The 23,321-nt window shown below is 45.8% G+C and overlaps 1 protein-coding gene across 1 annotated transcript; it reads right to left on the reverse strand.

The window, feature by feature from the left end:
* Window positions 1-23,301, reverse strand: LOC122869516 (histone acetyltransferase p300-like; the record flags this gene model as incomplete). The annotated part of the gene is made up of 9 exons (XM_044182625.1): window positions 22,910-23,301; window positions 21,012-21,502; window positions 12,423-12,720; window positions 8,465-8,578; window positions 7,775-7,843; window positions 7,627-7,689; window positions 1,317-1,402; window positions 847-999; window positions 1-192 (listed from the first exon to the last, which is right to left on the reverse strand). Coding segments are annotated over exons 1-9 (1,704 nt in total), but the record flags the coding sequence as incomplete, so codon positions are not given.
* Window positions 23,302-23,321: the final 20 nt, after the last annotated feature.

Below are 23,321 nucleotides of genomic sequence, written 5' to 3' on the forward strand. Positions count from 1 at the left end.
GGGTGGGCAGTGAGGATACGAGTTGGGCTGGGTGGAGGTGAAGGATGGAGGCAGGTTGGGTAAAGGCCCAGCACCACTGGCACTACCAGACCCCATGGAGCCTCCAGGGGCTCCGGAGCCTGGAGCAGAAGAGGCAGACTGTGCTGCAGGGCTGCTGGCTGGGAGGGAAGGTGGCGTTGACATCTGGTTCTGCTACAGAGGATAGGGCACAGAGGTTAGAGAAAGAAAAAAAGCCATTTGTCCCTTCTCTTTTTAACTACAACAGAAATCTTTTTATAGAAACTCTGAAAAAGATGGATCTACTCAGTATGGGAGAAAGAATTCAGTTCAATTTTATTTATATAGCGCCAATTCATAAGAGAAGTTATCTTATTGCGCTTTTCCTATAGAGCAGGTCTAGACCGTACTCTTTATAATATTAATTACAGAGACCCAACAAATCCCACCATGAGCAAGCATTTGGAGACAGTGGCAAGGAAAAACTTCCTTTAAGAGGGCAGAAACCTTTGACAGAACCAGACTCAATGGTGGGCGGCCAATTATGAACAACATGTGTCTGACTAATTATAGACAAAGGATTTATTTAAATAAGGTAGACCCATCTCTCACAGTCGTCATGAATTATGTGCCAAAATCAGAAGACAGTTCAGTTAATTATACAGTATTCATCACTATCCATCAATTCCCACAAAGCTGCTCTGAGAGATGATTGCTATGTTTGTCCTCCTTCATATTCATTCAGCAGGTTTCCCACATTCAGCTGAAGAGATGAAGAGATGTTTGATGCCAAGTTCTCCGCTCATCTTTACATTATAAGGTACTGTCACTCTGTCACTTAATCCTTACCTGTGGCACAGCAGTCTGTGCTCCTGGCTGGTTCATGCCAACAGGACCAGAACCACGTCCTGGACTGGACCCAGGAAACTGGCCTGGAGGGAGGTACTGGTTCTGTAACTGTGTGGCATTGGGCTGACCCATCCTTGTTGCTCCCATACCCGTCTGGAAACGAGACAACAAGGGACATGTGAAGTCTTGGATAAAAAAAGGCATCAACATTTACTTTTGCATGGCCTTTACACTAAACGTGGTTTTTCTGTGGTTTTCTGTTATTTTCTGTTGTTGTTCTGCCTTTGGTGTACATTCCTCCATGCCAATCACAGCTGAGATTTCTCACAGTACTTAAGTTAGGTAAAACATCGTCTTAACTTTTAGGACGCCCGAGTATCAATTTTGGAAAATTATTTCTGCAATTATTTCTACTTCAACATGAAGTTAATATAACCCCAAAGTAATCTGATGGTGACAGGGATGCCAACCTGGTTCATTGGAGCATTAAGAGGAAGAGGAGGTGTCGACCTCTGACCCATCGACTGCATCCCCATCTGACCAAACTGGTTCATTCCTAGAAGTGAAAAAGGACAGAAATTCATGTCAAAATGAAAGGTAAAGAGAACAAAAACACCCATGGTGTGTTCACACTAGGGCTGTCACTTTTTATTAGAGTCAAACTACTTTAAAATTTAATATTTGATCTGTAATGATGTATTCAAAAATTAACCATGTAAAAGCATAACAGGCTGTGCTTTGTACTCCAGTGGGGGGGTCAGTTTGACACTTCACATGACCTGTTGCTTTATCAATAAACTTATGAGGCGATTCTGCCAAACAAAGGTAGAGTGCAGTAACTACAAAAACAGTTTAAAGTTTTTAGGCTGTACGGCAAACTGTAAAACAGATAGAAAGGTCATAATGCTTTCATTTCATGTCTTTTTAGGCTGATTATTTTACCCCCCAAAAAATCATTGTCATAGAACCCACACAATACCTAAAAATACAGATACTACATTCTGCCTTTGGATAATCTTCACTGCTCAGAGAAATAAGAGTATCTAAATGTGTTCTCTCATCTGTCTTATCCATTTTAACTAGTTTGTTTAAGAAAATTAATTTTATTTTTGTTATTATTTACAGTCCATAGCTTATAGGAATGAAGTGTGTCTAGTTTCTATCTGAGTACTAATAATATTAATATTGAAATCCTTATAATACATTAATTTACAAATTAATTTTCAGGGAGACTACACAGACTCCACCATCTCCACCCACCACAGTCATCAGATCCCAATCACCAGACTACTAATTACACTCACCTGTCAGCAATCACCCACCTGCACTATAAAACAGCACTCCTCCGGTTCACTCACTGTCTGGTCGCAACCCTACCATGTGGTTACTCCTGACTCTACAGCTCCCCACCATTCTCCGGGAAGGGAACGGACCGGACCGCCAACCTCAGATAAGACTTTCACTAAGACATTCCTATATCTGGTTTACTCGCCTGCTTGTGTAATAAATATCCATCGTACCTGCACTTACCTCTGTGTCCTGTGTTTGCCTGCTGACATTATTTCATTTAATTATGGTATTTAAAGGAAGCTTAACCACCAAATCACATGAAATTCACTAGAGTCAAACAATGACATGACAGCTACTTTATTGCTTTTGACATGACCACTACTTAGATCTGATAATGTGAGATAGCTACTTTAGCAGGATTTTAGATATTTTTTTTCCTTTTCCATCATAAATTGATTTAGCTGCTTTCACTTGTTATAGCCCTCTTACTTTAGCTGTCTAGTTAGCTGTCTTTCTATGGCATAGAGTGCAATAAGTGCAGTGAGTCCTATAGGACACAGATTACCAAGCCAGAGTGCAATAAAGACACAGCTAAAGTGCAGTTCTTTCAAACCTTGCTTGGTATCTTACTATGGGAAGCACCTTCTGGCGTGACCAATCATGGAAGCTCCAATATCACCACCTCTGTCAGGAGACAGACCAATCGTCATGAGTTGTACGGGCCAGCCCGTCCCCCTTTATAAAACGCCCCTGGTGCCCTACACAGCATTCTCACTTTCTTCCCTGTGAAGACCATTCGAGCTCCTCAGCTGTCCTGACATCTGGATTTTAATTTGACTGCTCTCTGTCAAGGTATTCACAGAGCATGGATATCTGGTGTCAGAATTTGAATTTGGATACATTTATTGTTGGTTCAGGTAGGTGTTGTCGCATTGTGACGGACTACTTAAGTCTAACTGCTTTTGGAACAAGCTGGCACGTCAAGGTGAGCTGTGTGTCCATTATTACTGCTGCTGATAGCCGTCAATTTTTTTAGCTAGCTATGGCAACCACTGCATCCTCTAGGCTGGTGGCAGCAAGGTTAAGGACGTTGACTCCCACCCTTGCCAGCCACATGTGGGCTACCAATCTCGGTGAGGGACCCCCATCCTCACTGCATCGCCTGTATGGGTGTTAAGCATGCCCAGGCATCGCTCGTGGACTCCGAGTCATGTGAGCACTGCTGCGCCATGATGGTGAGGATTCTGGAGGGCCACTTACGAGTGTCAGCGGACTCAAATACCGACCCTTGCTTGTCCCAGGGATAAGCCGGCTATGGCCTACATCGCTGGATAACAAGGGAGAGGAGAGGGATTTATACGATGGCAAAATCCTGCCTTCTCCTCAGGTCTCAGCAAGGCAGCTTATGCCCGCCATTCCCACATGCATGAAGGAGGTGAAGTGGTAATGAGACAAATCGTTCCGACACAGAGTTTCCGTTAAGGGTTACTTTGGCCTGGATATTGTCAACAGCGAGGTTCTGGGGCTCGCAAGACACCCCGATAGTGGAGCAGGCTATGGCGTACCATGTCCATCCCAACCGCCGATCCACCTTGCCCAGATCCGCCCTGCCAGGCAAGATGGAACACTTCACTGCCTCCATGTACCAGAAAGTCAGCAGCCCAGTCTGTTAAGAATCTAAATGTGGTCACCCTGCTTACAGCTTACCAAGTTGAGCTACTCCAGGACATGGGCCACCTTTTAGATAATGGATCTCCAAGTCTGGCTATTTGGGAGGAGATATGTGTTGTTACGGACCTTATCCTCCGTTTATCTAGAGGTGCAGTTCAGTACAGTGGCTGTGTCACTCAGCTGTGGCTAAGTCTCGCCAGCCTGCCGGACCAAGATAAGCATAATGGATTCCCCGTTCGACCCGTCACGGAGTAAGGGCTTATTTGGGGAGGCTGTTATCTCCATGCAGCAGGCTAGAAACCTGAGGAAGAAGCAAGGGAAGGTCTTCGATCTCTGCCTTCCCAGGACAGGACAACAACGCCAACCTGCCCTGGTCTTGCAGTAGTGGCGGCGAGAGGGTGCAGTGGGAGCTTTAAGGCCCCACATTCCAGTCGCCTGAGCAGCCAGTGGCCCACCAGCATTGTTCAAAAGCCAAAAACATTGGGGCAAAAAGTCTGTTGCCGCTACCGCCACTTCCGCCACTCATCCCGCCAGCCAGATGGGAAGAAGAGGCGGGAGACTTAGGAGCTGTGGTTAGTGGAAACAGAGGCTCAGCAGTTAGCACTCAGAGAGATCCATGCTCTGAGCCTCCCGGTGACAGACTGCCAGTTTCCTCATCCCCCCAAGATGAAGAGAGGAAAGGAATTACATCCGTGTCCCAACCAGCGTTGTGTATCGGCCCATCTTGTTCACCCCGTTCAGAGTTTTTGTTACGGCCATGCCGGAGCCTGAGGCGTTTCTATGTGTTGTCCCCTGTTGGTCCCTCTCCTGCATTATATGTATGTGTGTGTGTGTGTGTGTGTGCTGATGGGACGCGGCCCTGGGACTCTCCAATCAGGCAATGACACACATGCATCTCATCTACACCGACACACCTCCATTCCATCCTGCCGTCTACACCCTGCAGTATATCAACCCTGGTCTTCAGTCCACTCGTCACCAGATCGTTGTTTAAACCGCCACGGTAGTACACGGCTCCGGCTCTTAGACCTATACCCAGTATCTTTGTCACTTGCTCTGTTAGTTTTACTAACCTCTGTTTGTTGTGCCCAGGATCATCACCTACCTGTCAGTTTGTCTCGCTCTGCTGCACCGCCTGCCTGCCTCCCGGTCTACTCAGCTGTCTACGCTGCCTGTCAGCTCTGCCTGTTCCTCACTACCTCCCTGCTCCCATCACCAGTTCTGGACCCTGGATTCAGCTCACAATGCGGTGGCACCATCAGCTGGTCCCTTTCCCAAACCTCTCCATTCAATGAAACCCCTTTGACTAAATCTAACTCCTGAGTCTGAGTTTGCACTTGAGTCCACCTTCGTAGATTGTAACAAAACGATCTGGCCAACATTATGGACTCAGCAAACTCAGGCTTGCTCCCGCTCAACCCAGAAATACGCCAGATCAAGTCTCACTCACTTCGCCAGGATCTCGCCACACAGGGAGTTCTCGTCGGTCAACACAAGCAACTCCTCCGGGAGGTAGTGGAGAACATTAAGGCTCTATCCACACCAGGTGCCAGGTGGATCTGGTATCACAACAGCTTACCAGCCTAGCTCCGGCGCTCCAGCCCAGCCAGCCTCGTCAGCTGACCCCAGTAACTGCTACGGTTATTCCAAGCAGAGAGCCATTTGTCCCAGCTCCGGAGCGCTACACCGGAGATCCAGGTTTGTGCAGATCTTTTCTGATGCAATGCTCCCTAGTTTTTGAGCAGCAACCATCCACCTATGTCACTGATAAAGCTAAGATTACCTACATTATAGGCTTGCTCAGTGGCAACGCACTAGCCTGGGCCACTGCTACATGAGAGAATCAGCCTGCCAATAGCTCCTCTTTCGCTAGCTTTATCGCCGAAATGAGAAAGATGTTTGATCACCCCGTGTGGGGCCAAGACCACGAAGCCACTGTCTACTCCTTGCTTGATATGAGAAACGCCTACGACCTGGTCCGGATCCAAGAGGGCGACGAATGGAAGACAGCGACCCCACTCGGACACTTCGAGTAACTGGTTATGCCATTTGGTTTGACTAATGCCTCCAGCATGTTCCAGGCCCTAGTCAATGACATTCTCTGAGACCTCATCAACCGGACAGTATTCGTCTACCTGGATGACATCCTGATATTCTCTCGCAGCCTCACCGAACACATCCAACATGCCTTTTGGAGAACAAATTGTTCGTTAAAGCGGAGAAATGTGAGTTTCATGTGGAACCGGTGAGGTTTGGGGAACATGCCAATTGGACAGCATTCTCTGTTTATGAAGGGACCCAGCCGGCTGCGGCTACATGTAAACCTTTAGTTCCTTCATGGGACTTGCCAATTGTTTTGCAGGCACAATCAGGACTACCTTTCAAGCCTTTGGAGTGTGCTGACTTAAAGTTGCTCTCTCTCAAAACTATCCTGTTGCTGGCACTGATATCAGCCTAACGGATAAGTGAATAACATGCATTGTCTGTGCACGCATCCTGCTTGCAGTTTTCGTCTGACTATGGGAAGGTGATGTTGCGCCCTAACCCTGCTTTTGTGCCTAAGGTTAGCAAGTCTTCTTATAGCTGCCCCACGCTGTAGCTGCTTGCCGTTCACCCACCGCCTTTTGAAGAGGAGAGTTGGAGGCAGCTTAATTCACCCTGTCCTGTCAAAGCTGTACGCATCTATTTGGAAAGGACTAAAGGATTTAGTTAGAGTAACCAGCTTTTTGTATCTTGGCCTGGCCTGGGGAGGCTATATCAGGATGTCCCTGCTTCTAGAGTCGTGTCTTCCTCTTTTCCTCCAGCTCCTTTAGATCTATGTATTGCAGATGAAGAATCTTGCATATTTATTTCTTGCAACAAATAAGAACGTAACTTAGGCAGTGACCAGCAGAAGTGGTACTAAATGAAGAGCCGTTTGGGAGCCGAAAGAGCCAGCTCTTGGAAAGGAACGGAGCCATAAGATCCGGCTCCCTTCAAAGAGCCATAATTCCCATCACTACAGCCTCCCCTGATCCCCCATGACCCTCTGGCCCCATCCCTTAAAAATATCCTGTGCAATGGGCAGACCTCCAAGGAGTTTTAATGGTAAATTTGAAAGGAATGTGAAAAGGTCTAACTCTAGCTTTTGACATCTCCCAAGGGAACATGACAGCATTGCAGGAAGACTAAATCCATGTTAGGTGTATAAAATTGAACTGCATTTGTGACTTATTGTGGAGCTATCCAGGCTCTTCTGAAGTTTCTATCTTTCTTTCTGGTCCTGTCTGATCTTTTCTACTGCTGACCATGCAGCGTTGACCTGGTTAAAAGTAGTCAGAATGTTGTCTGAAATTAGATATACATCACCAGGGGCCACGTGTTGGTTGCGGGCAGTTAGTGTTAATTGGTATTGTTAATGTTGAACTGAGATATCCAATAATCATTAAGAACTTCATGGTTTTTTAAAAATTGATTTGGTATGTGAAAATCTTTTGTGGGATGAATACTGAAAGGTAGTCATGACTCAACAAAGATTAATGAAACAAATGATGGTGGGATATAGTAATTGCTGAATCCTTTCATACATAAATTGTTTCGCTTTATGTTTTTACTACTAATCATATGTGAATACATGTAGAAGAGTTTTCCTAAACTCATTTTGAAGGAGATATGTAGACCACTACAGTGGACACCAGGCATTAACAGAGTCAATACACTTAAAACGGGACTTGTGAAAAATGTTTATATATGATGCACTTATTAAATTGTAATATATATATGCCTGTAGTGGACACCATGCATGAAAGGGGTAATAGGAAAGTATGAGTAATTAGTTACCTGTCGCTTCTGGCAGTGACCTGGTCAGCCTCATTCTCTGATTATTGTCCTCATGGTGCTCAGCTGAAAAATCATGTATTAAATTGTATTCTATGACTGTAGTTGAGTACATGGATGGAAGGGTTAATAGGAAAGCATGAGTAATTACTTGTAGCCTCAGATGGCTCCCATGATCTCTTCTGTCTCATTCGCTGCTGACTGTCTTCACAGCACTCAGCTGAAAAGTAAATATTTCCAATGCAGTTTTTATGCTCGTACTGAAATTAAATCCACATAACCAAGGCCACGTTAGACGATGCTTGAGTAAGATGGTGAAGGTAAGTGATAATTGTTAATGTTGTTACTGTGGGATGAATCAGCTAGACAGCTAGGTATTATTAGCATGGTTATGCTAGCAGTTAGTTAAGATGGTGAATCAGCAATATGTTAAAGTTTATTTGTCCATTTTAAAAGAAAAGGTCAAACAAAGAAATATATGTGCAGATGGGGAGGTGAAACACGAATGCTGAGCCAGCTAGCTAGGTACTTTATTAGCATGCTAACGTCAAAAGAACCTTTTGTGGGGCAAGTTTGAAGGGGATTGGAGGAATGGGGGTGGGACACAGAAACACACATATCGCTCTCTTCTCTAACGAGAAGAGGGAAGAGAGGATTGATGGGAGAAAAAGGAAGAGATAACAAAATATGAGCATCTGTGGATTCAAGCCCACTGTATACTGTTAAGTTACAGGATTCTCAATCATTTCATGGTAGGTAATGTGTAATAATTAAATGATAAGAGCCATGAGTATGTATACTGCTCAAAGACAGACACAGCCACGGAGTGAGAAACACTCACACTGCTGATTCCTCTTGTCTCCAGCATTTTTCAGTGGCAGGCATACAGAACAGTTGTGTTGTGTGCAATTCTTCCAATGAGAGATGATCTGTTTGGATGAGACACAGTGTGCCACTGGGGGAAAGAAACAGAAATGGAGAGGTTTGAGAAACAGGACGAGAAGTGAAAAGGGGGGAATTGCTACAGACATGATACATTTAAAGTGGTCATATTATGCTTTTTGGCTTTTTCCCCTTTACTGTATTATGTTAAGTATCTTTTTTGTGCATGTAATAGGTTAGCAAAGTGAAAAAGCCCAAAGTCCACCCCAAAGGAAGTTACCCTCTCCCAAAGAAAACACTGCTCCTGAACTGCCTGAAAACAGCTCGATTGTAGTCCAGCCTTTACTTCTGTAATGTATATACGTCACTATGTAACACGCGTCATAATGCACAAATTGAGCAGTTTCCACAAATACAACTAAATATAAAATTAAAATAATGTTGGATACCCTCCAGGCAGTCAATGGCCGTACAGTTGTTACTGTGATGTAGAGACATTTCACAGTTAAAACGTTACGTATGAAAGATAAATTAGTTACAAATTAATAACTTACCACTCTGAAACGACTTGCTCCAGTCTAGATTGTGAAGCGGGTTGGGTTGTTGGAAAATGTACGGCTGAACCGAAGCCAGTTACCGGCTGAAGCGGCTTTGTTTTGGATAACACTACCTTGCTCATCAGGACCCGCCCAACTCCCAACAAAGATCAAATAGAAGTGAGATGCCTCACTCGGTAGCTAAAATTGTTATGATTCACAGAGGTTCTGGACCCAAATGCACGACTGACACAGAGAGGGATTGGGTGATAGCTTCAGTTTATTATTAGAACAATGAAGAGACACTTGGTGCATGGAGGGAAACGGCAAGAGCTGGTGGCTTAGGCAGGCTGGCGGAGCCGGTGCTGGTTGGAGACAGGTTGGTCAGTGAGATGAGCCTGGACACAGGAATCACACACACACACACACACAGAGGGAGGACCAATAGGGGACAGACAAACACTAGGAATGGTACGCTGTACCATGACAGGAGCCTCCTGGGAACCCACCTGGTCTGTCCGGATGTAGCCGGTGGAAGTTGATTAGTTGGTTGTCCATAATGAATGATCGGGAAATCTAGGACCGTTCCTCTGGGCCATATCCCTCCCAGTCCACGAGGTACTGGAAACCCCTGCTTCGGCGGCACACATCCAGTGGCCGTCGGACGGTGTAGGCAGGATGGTTGCCGAGGACTCGGGTGGGTGGAGGGGCTTTGGACGGCAGGCACAAAGGACTGGAAGGTCCTGGATTGGTCTGATTTATGAGAAATGGAATGTGGTGAATTCTCATGGTACGAGGAAGTCTTAATCTTACTGCTGACGGGATAATGATCTTCTCCACGACATATGGGCCAGTGAATCTGGGGGCTAGTTTCCTGGAGACTGCCTTGAGGGGAATGTTCTTTGAGGACAACCAAACCTCCTGACCTGATGTGTACTCTGAAGCTGGTGTCCGGTGACGGTCCGTGATGCGCTGGTTGCGGGCAGTGGAATGGAGCAGGGCAGCATGCGTCTCTCTCCAAATCTTGTGAAATTGGCGTAGCTGATGTTGGACCAAAGGGACTGCGATCTCGCTCTCCTGAGATGGAAATGGGGGTGTTGATAGCCTAAAGAGGCCTCAAATGGTGACATACCTGAGGCCGCGTTGGTTAGAGCATTGTGCGTGTATTCCACCCAGGTCAGATGAGAAGGATTTGGGGTTAGTGACAGCTACACAACGTAGAGCGGTCTCCAGGTCCTGGTTTGCTCTCTCTGACTGGCCATTGGTTTGTGGATGAAAACCTGAGGATAGGCTAACTGTGGCTCCCAGGGCTTGACAGAAAGCCTTCCACACTTGTGAGATAAACTGGGGACCCCTGTCAGAGATGATATCGAGGGGGATCCCATGCAGGCGGAAGACCTATTCGACCAGGGCGTCGGCTGTCTCACGGGCTGTGGGGAGCTTGGAGAGAGCCACAAATTGAATGGATTGCCGCAATGATGCATGAGGATGAGAGGGTGGAGTCTGGATCAGGGGAGGTGTCTTCGGCCATGTACTGGCAAGAAAGGGCATCCGGTTTGTAGGTGAGATCCCGGCCTGTAGGTGAGGGAAAAGTTGAAGTGGCCGAAGAACAGAGCCCACCGAGCCTCTTGTGAGTTGAGCCTTTTGGCCGACTGAATGTAGGACAGGTTTTTATGGTTGGTCCAGACGACCAATGGCAACTCAGACCCCTCCATCCAGTGTCGCCACTTTTCCATTGCCAGTTTGATGGCGAGGAGCTCTCTGTTGCCAACGTCATAGTTCTGTTCCACTGGGTTTAGTCTACAGGAGAAAAAGGCACAGGGATGGAGCTTGTGATCGGAGCTGGACTGCTGAGAAAGCACTGCCCGCACGCCAGTGTCCGAGACGTCCACTTCCACCATAAACTGCCGGAAGGAGTCCAGTTGAGTGAGGCTGGGCGCCAAAGAGAAGAGTTCCTTGAGCTTGCGGAATGTGATGGATGCCTCTGGGGTCCAATTGTATGGAATCGCTGGTGAGGTGAGTCCGGTTAGAGGAGCTGCAACCCTGCTTTAGTTGCGGATGAAGCAACGGTAGAAATTAGCGAAACCTGGAGAACCGTTGCAGTTGCTTGCGGGCAGTAGGTTTAGGCCACTCAGTCACCGCTCTTACTTTTTCCAGGTCTGGCTTCACCTACCCACTCTCGATAATGTAGCCGATAATGGTGGCTCCTCCTAGTGGCTCGAAGGCAGCATTAATCAAGGGAAGCGGGTATTTATTCTTCACTGTGATGTTGTTTAGACTAGTCGTAGGGGCGATGAGGTGGTAAGGAGAGGGCCAAATCCTTCCAGAAAACCTCACCCAAGTCTGCATTGGCTCCTCCGGTGGTGGTGTAGAGGGAGGACTGGCGTGATTAGCTGGTGGATACCAGTCTGCCCTCGTGGAACGTGGAGGTGAGGAGTGAGAATTGGTGGATGAACGGGAGTAATTAGCTCTTTCCCGGCGTCGTCCACAGAGGCGATTGTCTTTTCTGATGGCTAGTGAGACAAGAGAATCAAAGTTAGCAGGTTCATTATGAGTGGCTAGCTCGTCCTTTAACTGTTCATCCAGCCCCTTAACAAAAACTCCTTGTAGTGCCTCCTCATTCCACCTTATGTCTGCCGCTAGGGTGCGGAAATCCATGGAGTAGTCAGCCATGGTCCTGATTGTCTGCTCATGCTGTCCCAAAAGCTGTCCTTGGCTGGAGATCGCTTGCTGGATTCCCGCTGGAGTCTAGCATCTAGTCGGCTGGGTCTATGCTGGCCAGATTGTTCTGTTATGATTCACGGAGGTTCTGGACCCAAATTCATGACTGACACAGAGAGGGATTGGGTGATAGCTTCAGTTTATTATCAGAACCGCGGAGAGACACTTGGTGGCATGCTGGCGAGTGACTGGTTGGAAACAGGTTGGTCGGTGAGATGAGCCGCGTAGGTAAACTGATGATTTGGCGAAGACTGCAGTGAAGAGCTGGGTATATATACTGCCAGGTGTTGATTAGTGGATGGAGATCAGGTGAAGAACAGCAGGAGTGTAGCAGGTGTGTCAGTTCTTGATGGAGGTTTCCTTGGGAGGCCGCGCCCCACCAGCCACACACACACACACACACACACACGGAGAACCAATAGGGGACAAACACTAGGAATGGTACGCTGTACTATGACAAAAATTGAGTGTTCAAGACACAGGGTGAAAAGAGGTGCTGCAGCAATGTGCAGAAAATTAAACCATGTAAACCTGGTACAAACTCAATAAAATTATGAACCTGAAAATGAGCATAATATGACAACTTTAAAGACTGCCCAATGTTTATAATATAAACCACAGACCATAAAACCAGCAATCAGCATAATTCAACAGACTTACCCTGGCAGGATTTGCCAGCCTGGCAATGAGTCACGTGGTTGAGCAGGTTCTTCATGGTGCAGCAGAAGAGCAGGTTGCACTGCTGCACTTCCCCATTCACCTGCTCCCTCCGCTGGCACTTGTGCGCGTGGAGTAAGAGGACCAGCTGCAGTTGAATCCGCTTTAGTCTCTCAGGGTCTGTGGTAGGGGGCGCTGTGCAAGGACCCGCCCCTACGGCACTGAGCCCAACTTTGGCCCCTCCCACTGCTGCTGCTCCCCTAACGGATACACCACCAACTGCTCCGGGCTGCTGAGAGTACTTGGGACAGAGAGGAGAGAGGAGGCATAGACGAGTGTTAGAAAAAAATATTTAAAAGACTGCAATGATCAGGTATTATGGGGCCACTACTAATAGCTAGCTTGGTAGCTAACTAATCATTTCAATTATCAATTTTTCCAACACTTTGTAGTCTTACATCGGGAAAAAAAGATTTTAAACATGGTTATATGTATAGCAGATTTTCATGTGTAGTTAGATATTTAAATATAGATGAGGCGTTAACTGTCAAAAGAACATGTAAAAGGTTTTCATCAAAGCAGCAAAGGCCATGTCTTTTATTGTCTAATACCTTCAAATAGCTGAGTTAAAAAGTAGCTAAATGATTCAACAATGAAGCACTACAAAATGTTATAAAATCATTAACAACAAGCCTCCTCCACACACGGCTCACCTGCTGTTGTGAAACCGGAATCGCGGGTGAAAAAAATTCCAAACAAGTTGTGTTTTTTTGGGTGATTTTATAAAGACATACTGCTGAAAAATAATAGTCAACAAAGCAGATACATACGTGTCTGTCCCTGTATGATACAGCCAGAGAGAAACAGAAAGAGGTGGGGCAGGGCAAGCCGATGTGTATGTGCAGCGATGTGCAGTAAGGGACAGAGGTGTAGGTGTGTGTGCGCCAATATCTGAATCCCAAAATTGAAAATCGAATACCTACCCAACGAATGAATATCCGAATAGTCGAATTTTCGGGTCCAACCCATAAGTTAATAACCTACAGTGACTCACTGCAATCTGACATGGCAGCTCTGGGGCATTTGGTTGATCTTACTTTGAAAGGATTCATTTCACGTAGGTAAGATTATTGTTATGCCGATTTGAGCTACTCATTCACTAAAATCTCATGCAAGACAAGCACGTTGATTTTCTTCCTATTCACCAGAGGACTCAGTCCGACCTGCTTCCCCTTTGAGAAAACTATGAGTTTGTCTAAAACAGCTGTAAGCTTATTTGCAGTTATTAATTTCTCACAGTCAATTTCAGAGTTGTCTGTAAAAGTCTTTTCCAGATGAAACTGGTATGTAGCCACATACCTGCACCACCCACACACTCCTTATTAGGGAGAAGAAAATATGATGGAATAATCTAACCTGAAAAAAGCCGTTCTTTTATTGAAAAAAACCTGATGACCCATGATTAATGATGGAACAAGGATGTGGAGGGGACCCCAACCCTTACAGTGGGTACGGAAAGTATTCAGACCCCTTTAAATTTTTCACTCTGTTTCATTGCAGCCATTTGCTAAAATCAAAAAAGGTCATTTTATTTCTCATTAATGTACACTCAACACCCCATCTTGACAGAAAAAACAGAAATGTAGAAATGTATGCAAATTTATTAAAAAAGAAAAACTGAAATATCACATGGTCATAAGTATTCAGACCCTTTGCTCAGTATTGAGTAGAAGCACCCTTTTAAGCTAGTACAGCCACGAGTCTTCTTGGGAATGATGCAACAAGTTTTTCACACCTGGATTTGGGGATCGTCTGCCATTCTTCCTTGCAGATCCTTTCCAGTTCCGTCAGGTTGGATGGTGAACGTTGGTGGACAGCCATTTTCAGGTCTCTCCAGAGATGCTCAATTGGGTTTAGGTCAGGGCTCTGGCTGGGCCAGTCAAGAATGGTCACAGAGTTGTTCCGAAGCCACTCCTTTGTTATTTTAGCTGTGTGCTTAGGGTCATTGTCTTGTTGGAAGGTGAACCTTCTGCCTAAACTGAGGTCCTGAGCACTCTGGAAGAGGTTTTCTTCCAGGATATCTCTGTACTTGGCCGCATTCATCTTTCCTTCAATTGCAACCAGTCGTCCTGTCCCTGCAGCTGAAAAACACCCCCATAGCATGATGCTGCCACCACCATGTTTCACTGTTGGGATTGTATTGGGCAGGTGATGAGCAGTGCCTGGTTTTCTCCACACATACTGCTTAGAATTAACGCCGGATCTTATTTCTCATAGTCTGGGAGTCCTTCATGTGTTTTTTCGCAAACTCTATGCAGGCTTTCATATGTCTTGCACTGAGGAGAGGCTTCCGTCGGGCCACTCTGCCATAAAGCCCAGACTGGTGGAGGGCTGCAGTGATAGTTGACTTTCTGGAACTTTCTCCCATCTCCCTACTGCATCTCTGGAGCTCAGCCACAGTGATCTTTGGGTTCTTCTTTACCTCTCTCAACAAGGCTCTTCTCCCACGATTGCTGAGTTTGGCTGGACAGCCAGGTCTAGGAAGAGTTCTGGTCGTCCCAAACTTCTTATGGAGGATTATGGAGGCCACTGTGGTCTTAGGAACCTTGAGTGCTGCAGAAATTCTTTTGTAACCTTGGCCAGAGCCGTGCCCTGCCACAATTCTGTCTCTGAGCTCCTTGGGCAGTTCCTACGACCTCATGATTCTCATTTGCTCTGACATGCACTGTGAGCTGTAAGGTCTTATATAGACAGGTGTGTGCCTTTCCTAATCAAGTCCAATCAGTTTAATTAAACACAGCTGGACTCCAATGAAGGAGTAGAACCATCTCAAGGAGGATCAGAAGAAATGGACAGCATGAGTTAAATATGAGTGTTGCAGCAAAGGGTCTGAATACTTATGACCATGTGATATTTCAGTTTTTCTTTTTTAATAAATTTGCAATAATTTCTACATTTGTTTTTTTCTGTCAAGATGGAGTGCTGAGTGTACATTAATGAGAAATAAAATGAACTTTTTTGATTTTAGCAAATGGCTGCAATGAAACAAAGTGAAAAATTTAAAAGGGGTCTGAATACTTTCCGTACCCACTGTATGCTGTGTTCAGACTACTGCCGACAAAGCATCAAGTCATTTTCAATAGAAGCCGGCGACATGAAGCTACAAACTGAACTCCATCCAATGACGCGGTGAAGCGTCCACCAATCAGATGATTTAGTTTCACATTTGGCCGTTTTGTAGTTTTGGCACCGGTAGTCTGAACACAGCATTAGCCTCCCACAATTACACAACGAACCTCATGCAAAACATTTTCAAATTCTTATCCTAAAACACAAGTTTCACCAAACTCTCTTAACTACACAAACTTGTCATAAATCGCTTGTTTTAACTTTAAATAAATAAATACCACCTGTTCATGAATAGGTCCGTGTTCCTGAGATTTGATCGTTAGCATTAATGACACCCCAAAGTTGCTATATATGCTACCTGTTCCGCTGTTTGTGGACAAGTTTCATTCACAATTACTACAGTAGTCAATGCTGTCATAAGAGAGCCGTACCATGACGGAAAGAAAGAGGGAAAGGTTTGACATTAAGTTAAATGCCAAAACACATCTTGCTCAGGCAAAGTGATCCCTGACTTACAAGGGAGACAGTCATGGTGATTTGCATAAAGACACTGGTGCCGTGCCAAAAAGTCAAAAATGTTTTTCTGCACCATGTTTATGTCTTTTGAGCTGTTGGTTGGTGGAGAAATTCCATTCATACACATGAGCAATAATTAGTTTATCACATACTAATAACCTTGTTAATTCACAAAGGCACATAGAAAAATAGGATTTTGTGTGTAGGAGTCCCTTTGCCTCGTGTGAAATCAAGTCTCTCCTCAGCCGTCTCATCTATCACCATCTGCAGCATCCATGATTGGTTGCCATTTTTTCTTTTTGTGTGTTTGACATCTTGAGTTCTACAGTAAAGATGATGTGACAACATTCATGTTGCTAAAATATGCATATTCAGGTCTACTTCAGACCATTTAAGAGACTTCAGTTAAAATCCAAGCTTAATGTACACCAAAATAAGCTGCTTTTACAATGGCTACAGAGTTTATCCACCTGTACAGAATAGAAACAAACAAATCCTACCATGCCAGGCATACCTTGACCCGGTGGTGTCTTGTTCTTGTCCATGTTGAACTGGGTGGCCATATTGTTGGGCAGGCCCACCTTATTCTGGAGCTGTGGGCACAACCCTGCTCCAGGCAGCCTCTGGCCAGCAGACTGGCCGTACGGACCACCACAGGGGCCCGCATTGGCTATTAAGGTTGTCACGATACCAGAATTTTAAACTTTGATGCAATATTAGTATAAAAAAAATTATACTCTATACCTCTTTTGATACCATGGCAACAAAAAAGTCCAAGGCACACAAAACAGGGTAACAACCTACACACAGTGCTGGTACAGATAAAGGAACTACACATATTAAGGACCAGTTGATTTTCTTCCCTGTTGTTTCATCTGTGCAGCCTCTTGTCATAGTTTAAGGTTTTGCCCCGTCCTGTTTTATTTTGTAGTGTGTTCATTCCCTTGTGTGTCTTGTGGTTTTTCTTCCTGTCTTTGTTTTCCCTCCAGTTTTGATTGTTTGCACCTGTGTCTTGTTGTTTCACCTCCCCTAGGGTATTTAGTCCAGGTCGCTGTCTTTGTTCAGTGTTGGGTCATTGTTGTTACACATGGTGTTGTTCCTGCCTGGTGTGATTCCTGTCTTGAGTTTTGTTCCTGTCTTGTGAGTGTTCCTGACCTTTGTGTGTGTCGCCGTTTGGTGCACTTTTTGTTGTACCTAGTTCCTGTGCCCAGTTCCCCGGCATTCTTACCATGAGTTTTGCTTTGGATTCTTTGTCTCCTGGGGCCTTGGTTGGATTCTGGATTTTGTACTTTGCCTGCTCCCTATTTGGACTGTTTAGCCACATAGGACTCACTTCCCTGTTTCCACCACTGCCAGCTGGTAATCCATTTTCCTGTTGCATGTTCATTACCTGTCTGCATACCGGTCTGCCTGTACCTGCCTGTAAACCACATCACCCCCAATATACACGGTAGTTATCCGGCTACTTCACCTCTTACCGCTTCCTGGTCATCTGCCTTTGGGTCCACATACCACTACACAGCACATATGACAGAATGACCCAACCACTCACGGACCCCACAGAAGTTGACTCTTAAAGGAAGGAGTTAAAGGAAGTGTTCTCCACGGTAGAGACATTCAGCCTCTCCATTCAGGGCTCGGTGGATATCCAACGCAGGCATTTTGTATACTCCTTAATGGAGAGGACAATACTATCCAGACCCAGGCTTGCAACTCTTCCCATTCTGGTAGAGAACCTTGCGGTAATTTCCAGCATGAGGCAAGATTTGCAGCCTTACCTCAACTCCCAGCGCGCCAGCAACCAGCCAGACTCCCGGCCCGCCAGTCATCAGCCTGCACCCTGGCCTGCTGGTCTCCAGTCAGCATCTCAGCCAGCTAACCAGGTGGTACCTCAGGCTGTTGCTGTCTTTGCGCCTTCTGGGAAACCCTCCAGGAAGAAGCGTGGCTCCCACAGTAGCTCGCCTGCCCAGCTGCTCGCCTGCTCCGCGGCGGCCTCCAGTCCCTGCGCGATCGCAGCAGCCATCACCCCCTGCTGGATCGCAGCAGCCCCCAGTTTCTGGACTCTTTGCTGGATCGCAGCAGCCCTCAGTTCCTGGGTGCCCTGCTGGATCGCAGTCGCCTCCTTTCCCAGCTGGATCGCAGTAGCACCAACCCCTTGCCGCGCTGGATCGCAGTTGCCTCCTTTCCTGGCTGGATCACAGTAGCACCTATCCCTCGCCGCCACTAGATCGCAATTGCCTCCTTTCCCGGCTGGATCGCAGCAGCACCAATCCCTCACTGCCGCTGGACCGCAGTCACCTCCTTTCCCGGGTGGATCACAGCAGCACCAATTCCTCGTCACCGCTCGATCGCAGCCGCCTCCTGCCCCGGTTGGACCGCAGCATGCCGTAGAATTCTCTGCTGGATCGCAGCAGTATCCTCCTTTTCTGCCGGAGTGGCATGCTCCGAGTTCCCGGACATCACTGGTTCTGCCAGCCCCTCTACCAGTCTCTCCATCACTGGCTTACTGTCCTGCTGTCCCGTTGCCGGCCCCCTGTCCTGTTGCCGGGCCCTGATCTGGTTCGGCGGCCTCCAGAGGGACTCCGCCTTCGCCGTCGGCCTCCCGTGACTCTCCGCCTCCTGTGACCTTCCTCCTGTGCCACCGGCATTCCGCCAAGCCTCCAGATGGTTTTGATCTTCGTGGCAGACCTCATGAGGTCCTCAGCTCCGCACATGTCCAGCCCCCGGGCTGCCCGCCCAAGGTCCTCAGCTCCGCACCTGTCCAGCATCCGGGCCCCCTGCCCGAGGTCTACCACTTGGCCCTTGAGTTTTGTTCCTGTCCTGTGAGTGTTCCTGACCTTTGTGTGCGTCGCCGTTTGGTGCACTTTTTGTTGTACCTGGTTCCTGTGCCCAGTTCCCCAGCATTCTTACCATGAGTTTTGCTTTGGATTCTTTGTCTCCTGTGGACCTTGGTTGGATTCTGGATTTTGTACTTTGCCTGCTCCCTATTTGGACTGTTTAGCCACATAGGACTCACTTCCCTGTTTCCACCACTGCCAGCCGGTAATCCATTTTCCTGTTGCCTGTTCATTACCTGTCTGCCTACCAGTCTGCCTGTACCTGCCTCTAAACCACATCACCCCCAATAAACACGGTAGCCATCCGGCTACTTCACCACATACCGCTTCCTGGTCATCTGCCTTTGGGTCCACATACCACTACACAGCACATACGACACCTCTGTTTTTTTTTTTAATAGCTTACTAGCTATAAGATACTGTAATTCACTGATATTGTATTGTTTTAAACACATGGTATCGAAAAAGTATCAAAGTATCGATACTTTTGACAACCTTATTGGCCATCATATTAATCTGGAGAGCAGGGGGGGGGGCAAAGAGGAAATAAGAAAGATGAGAAGGAAAAGAGAAAGGATGAGAGACAGGGAGGAGGAGGTGAGACGGTATGGAGACAAAAGTAGGAGGAAGAAAATAGTTTAGAAGATCAAATCAATTACTTTTTATGACCTGTGAAAGTATGACTGAAGCAGCCAGTCAACTGATATTCAAACAAACATTCAAGGACGAAATATGGGAGATATTACAATGTCATCTTACGTGAGTTTAAAAGCTACATAGTATCTCACATAGTATATAGTTCAATACTGCACAGTATCCAAATACATACTGGACTGTTTTAAAATATGATATATAATGAATTTCCATTGCGACTGTTCAGTTACAGTATCACTTCCTCTTTCTCCTGACCTTACTTTTTTCTCTCCACAATAAATTTATACCACAGACACGATCTAAATGCCACTTTTAGGCTTTGCAAACAAGGTTACCACCAACTGTGCTCACAGTCGGTATCTGGCCAAACTGCTCTTTATTTCAACAGCAGCACAGCAACAATATGAAGTGATTTGTTAATTGTTGCTATGTGACTAATAAAATCTAATGAAACGGTTCATCACTACATCTGAGCTTTTTGTGAAAATAACTTTGTTTAAACTGCACAGTTTTCTTTGTGCAAAACAAGGCCAATCTGCATTGAACATGGATAGTAAATACACTTTACTGATGCATATTTTAACCACACAACATTACAAAAAATCCCGTGTTTGCTGGTGCACCACCACAGTGGTAAAGCAAAGAGAGTTATGCTACTAGTTATGCTAAACAATTTAACACCGTCATTTGCAAGGAGGTTAACCATCAATACCACAGAGCGAACAGTGATGTGACTGCGAGTCCAACACATAACCACACTTATTCCTGCACCTACTCTGGAGAACTCGTCTTCAGCAGTCTCACAGGAGCAACTACTACAGTCTACAGTGTCACTCGGGTCAGAAAAGATGTGTCTGCCTTTCATGTTGTAAACCTGAAAATACTGTTTTAACTGAATCAAACCCAAGTGCAAAACACTTTTAGGGTAAAATTACCATGAATCTTCCTTTTTCAATTACTGAACTCGAGAAGTCAAATGTATAAATTCCAACCACACCAATCAGACATATTTACAGCATTTTTAGCAGCAACTTCAAACTTCAATATTTTACATCTATATGAGGCTGTAACAGGCACACCCCCAATAATATCTAAGATGTGTGTTCCCACTGCTCCAAAATTTCCACGGTAGAACGATAACATATTGACAAAAAAAAAAAATGATTCCAATTTTAGTGGAAACATTGTTGTTGATATAATACATTGCACTTGCAATGTACAGTAGAATTCACCAAAATATTAACAATGCCACATCTTTTTATTTGATCTACATGCAGGTGTGGGATTCAGCAGAGCACCAAAACCTCTCTTTGTTTAGACTGGCATTTGGAACATCTTAGCCTCAGTTAAAATTTGCAGCTTACCACAACTGATTTGTTATAACATAGTTTCTACTGAATTTCTGGCCGACCAGAGTGTCTGTATAGGCTGACCCTGCTGGGTTGAGTGTGCTTACCTTGTTCAGTGCTCCGGGTTGCTGTGGTCTCATCCCTGCCTGACCCCCAGGTCCCACTTGCTGACCGCCCTGCTGCTGCTGCTGCTGCTGTAGGGTTTCCGCCAACAGATTACTATTGTTATCCATGCCTGCACTGCTAGGGTAACCCATTCTCGGCGAGCCATTCATCACCTGCCCCCCCATCAGGCCTGGCTGCTGCTGTCCAGTGTTGCCCTTCTGGGCGCCAATCATGGCAGCTGCCCGATTGAGTGCTGCCACCCCTCCGACCATCCCAACTTGCTGCATTAATCCAGGTTGCTGCGGATGGCCCTGGGAGGGCATGCCTTGGGGTCCACCAGGGGAGACACTGACACCCCCCATCATCCCCATGGAAGCCCCAGGTGCAGTGCTGTTGGAAGTAGGGCCACCCTGCTGTGCTGGTCCTCCAGCGCGCAAGAGCTCAGACAGTTGTTTGTGTTTCGCAGCAGCATCCTGGCCTCCCAAACCAAAATCTAGGCACGAAGGAAACGAAACAAAAATCTTACCTACTAGCAAAATCAAGATTTGGCTCACAAAAGTTGACAGCTCAAGAAATGTACTACATGTGCACTACATACAGCCACAATTTTTCAAGACAAATTCTCAGATCTGACATTACTTTGAAAACTATGAACCATTAATCTGGAGCCCAAAGCTAGACAGCCAGTGAAGCAGTAGCCGCCTCTCACAACCTGGACTTTTCTCCTGGGCATCAGTTTGTGGTTTGATGGAGTGCCAAACACAGAGAGTGAATGCAGTAGGGTCAGGGTGAGAAGCCGCAGAGGGGTAAACACTACCGTACCTAGGTAGGTGTGTGTATTGGATCTACAGTTCTGTGGTGCACGAGCATGAAACAGAGAAAGCAGCATTTGTGATTTGAATACGTTTCAGTATATTAGTGAAAATTATGATTAAAATCTCAAATCTCATGTAGCACACTTATTTTGATTGCTAATTTTAGTAGCTTCCCTGTCATGTGACTACTCTCCCCCTGTCTTCTTCACCTGTTGGTATATGTTCACATCTTCATCTTGTTTGCTCTATTGCAAATGGTAAATGGACTGTACTTGTATAGCGGCTTTCTAGTCTTCCGACCACTCAGAGCGCTTCACGCTACATATCAACATTCACCCCATTCACACACTGATGGCAGGTGGCAACTGCTCATCACCAAAGAAACTAATCATTCACACACTCGAAGGCACAGACCTCGGGAGCAATTTGAGGTTCAGTATCTTGCCAAGGACACTTTGACATGTGGGCCAGGATTGAACCACGACCCTAGACCCTAGCCTAGACGCCCTTATTGTCTGTTACTTCGCACAGCATTGCTCCTTATCTGCGTTCTCTTAACCTTGACACTGTCCTGTCCATCTTTTTTAGCGGTCTCCTCAAGCCTCCCTCTCTCACTGACTTCTCTTCCTAAACATAAACATATCCCAAAAGTAATTCATCTAATTTCAATGTTTAAAATATCTTTCTTAAACCCTAATAATAATATAAGCAAAACATATCTAAAACGCTGCAGTGCAAATAGCCTACAATCTGCTTTTCTTAAATCAACAACAGTGAAATCATATAGGCTACAGTTTACAATACTGTACATACAGTAATGGCTGCAGTATTTAGGAATGAAAAAATCTAAATTAATAAGAAGACTGACCCGATACTTTGAGATACTTAGAAATGAATCATGAAGTATATGACAATGGATCCACTGTCGTTAACGGGAGATCAGGGAATCCCTTACACACGGACAGAATTTCATTCATTACTTTCAAACAGCTTTTTGCGTTACATTGATGTATCCTAACAGAAAATCAACATTTCAAAGCGTCTGTATGCTCAACAAAGGGGTTTTTTTTGTTTTTTTACAGTACCTGACTGAAGAACCGCTGTCCGGACTCCTCGTCTGTCTTCATTCCAGATGACTCTCAACCACTTTAGAAATTTTTTGTCGTTGCTTTTAAACACAGCAAGTGTAGAGGACCACTGCTTAGGTGTAACCTTTACCGCACTAAAACCACAAGAAATTAAAGACCTGATGATAAAATCTCTACCTCCAGCTTTTTCCCAGAGGTCTTTACTTTTCTGTCTCTGACCTTTTTTGAAGCGCATACTAACGTACTGCCTACTGTACTGCCTACTATACTCAATCAGTACTATCACCACAAGCAGACTGTTCGCACTGAAGTATACGCAAGCAAGAATGACTGAAAGCCGGCGTACTGTCCCAATCTGTTCCCTGTAAAATAACTCTCCCTTTATATCACCGCGACGTGCCATGCTCCG

Source organism: Siniperca chuatsi, linkage group LG21, assembly GCF_020085105.1.
Source record: "Siniperca chuatsi isolate FFG_IHB_CAS linkage group LG21, ASM2008510v1, whole genome shotgun sequence".
NCBI lineage: Eukaryota > Metazoa > Chordata > Actinopteri > Centrarchiformes > Sinipercidae > Siniperca > Siniperca chuatsi.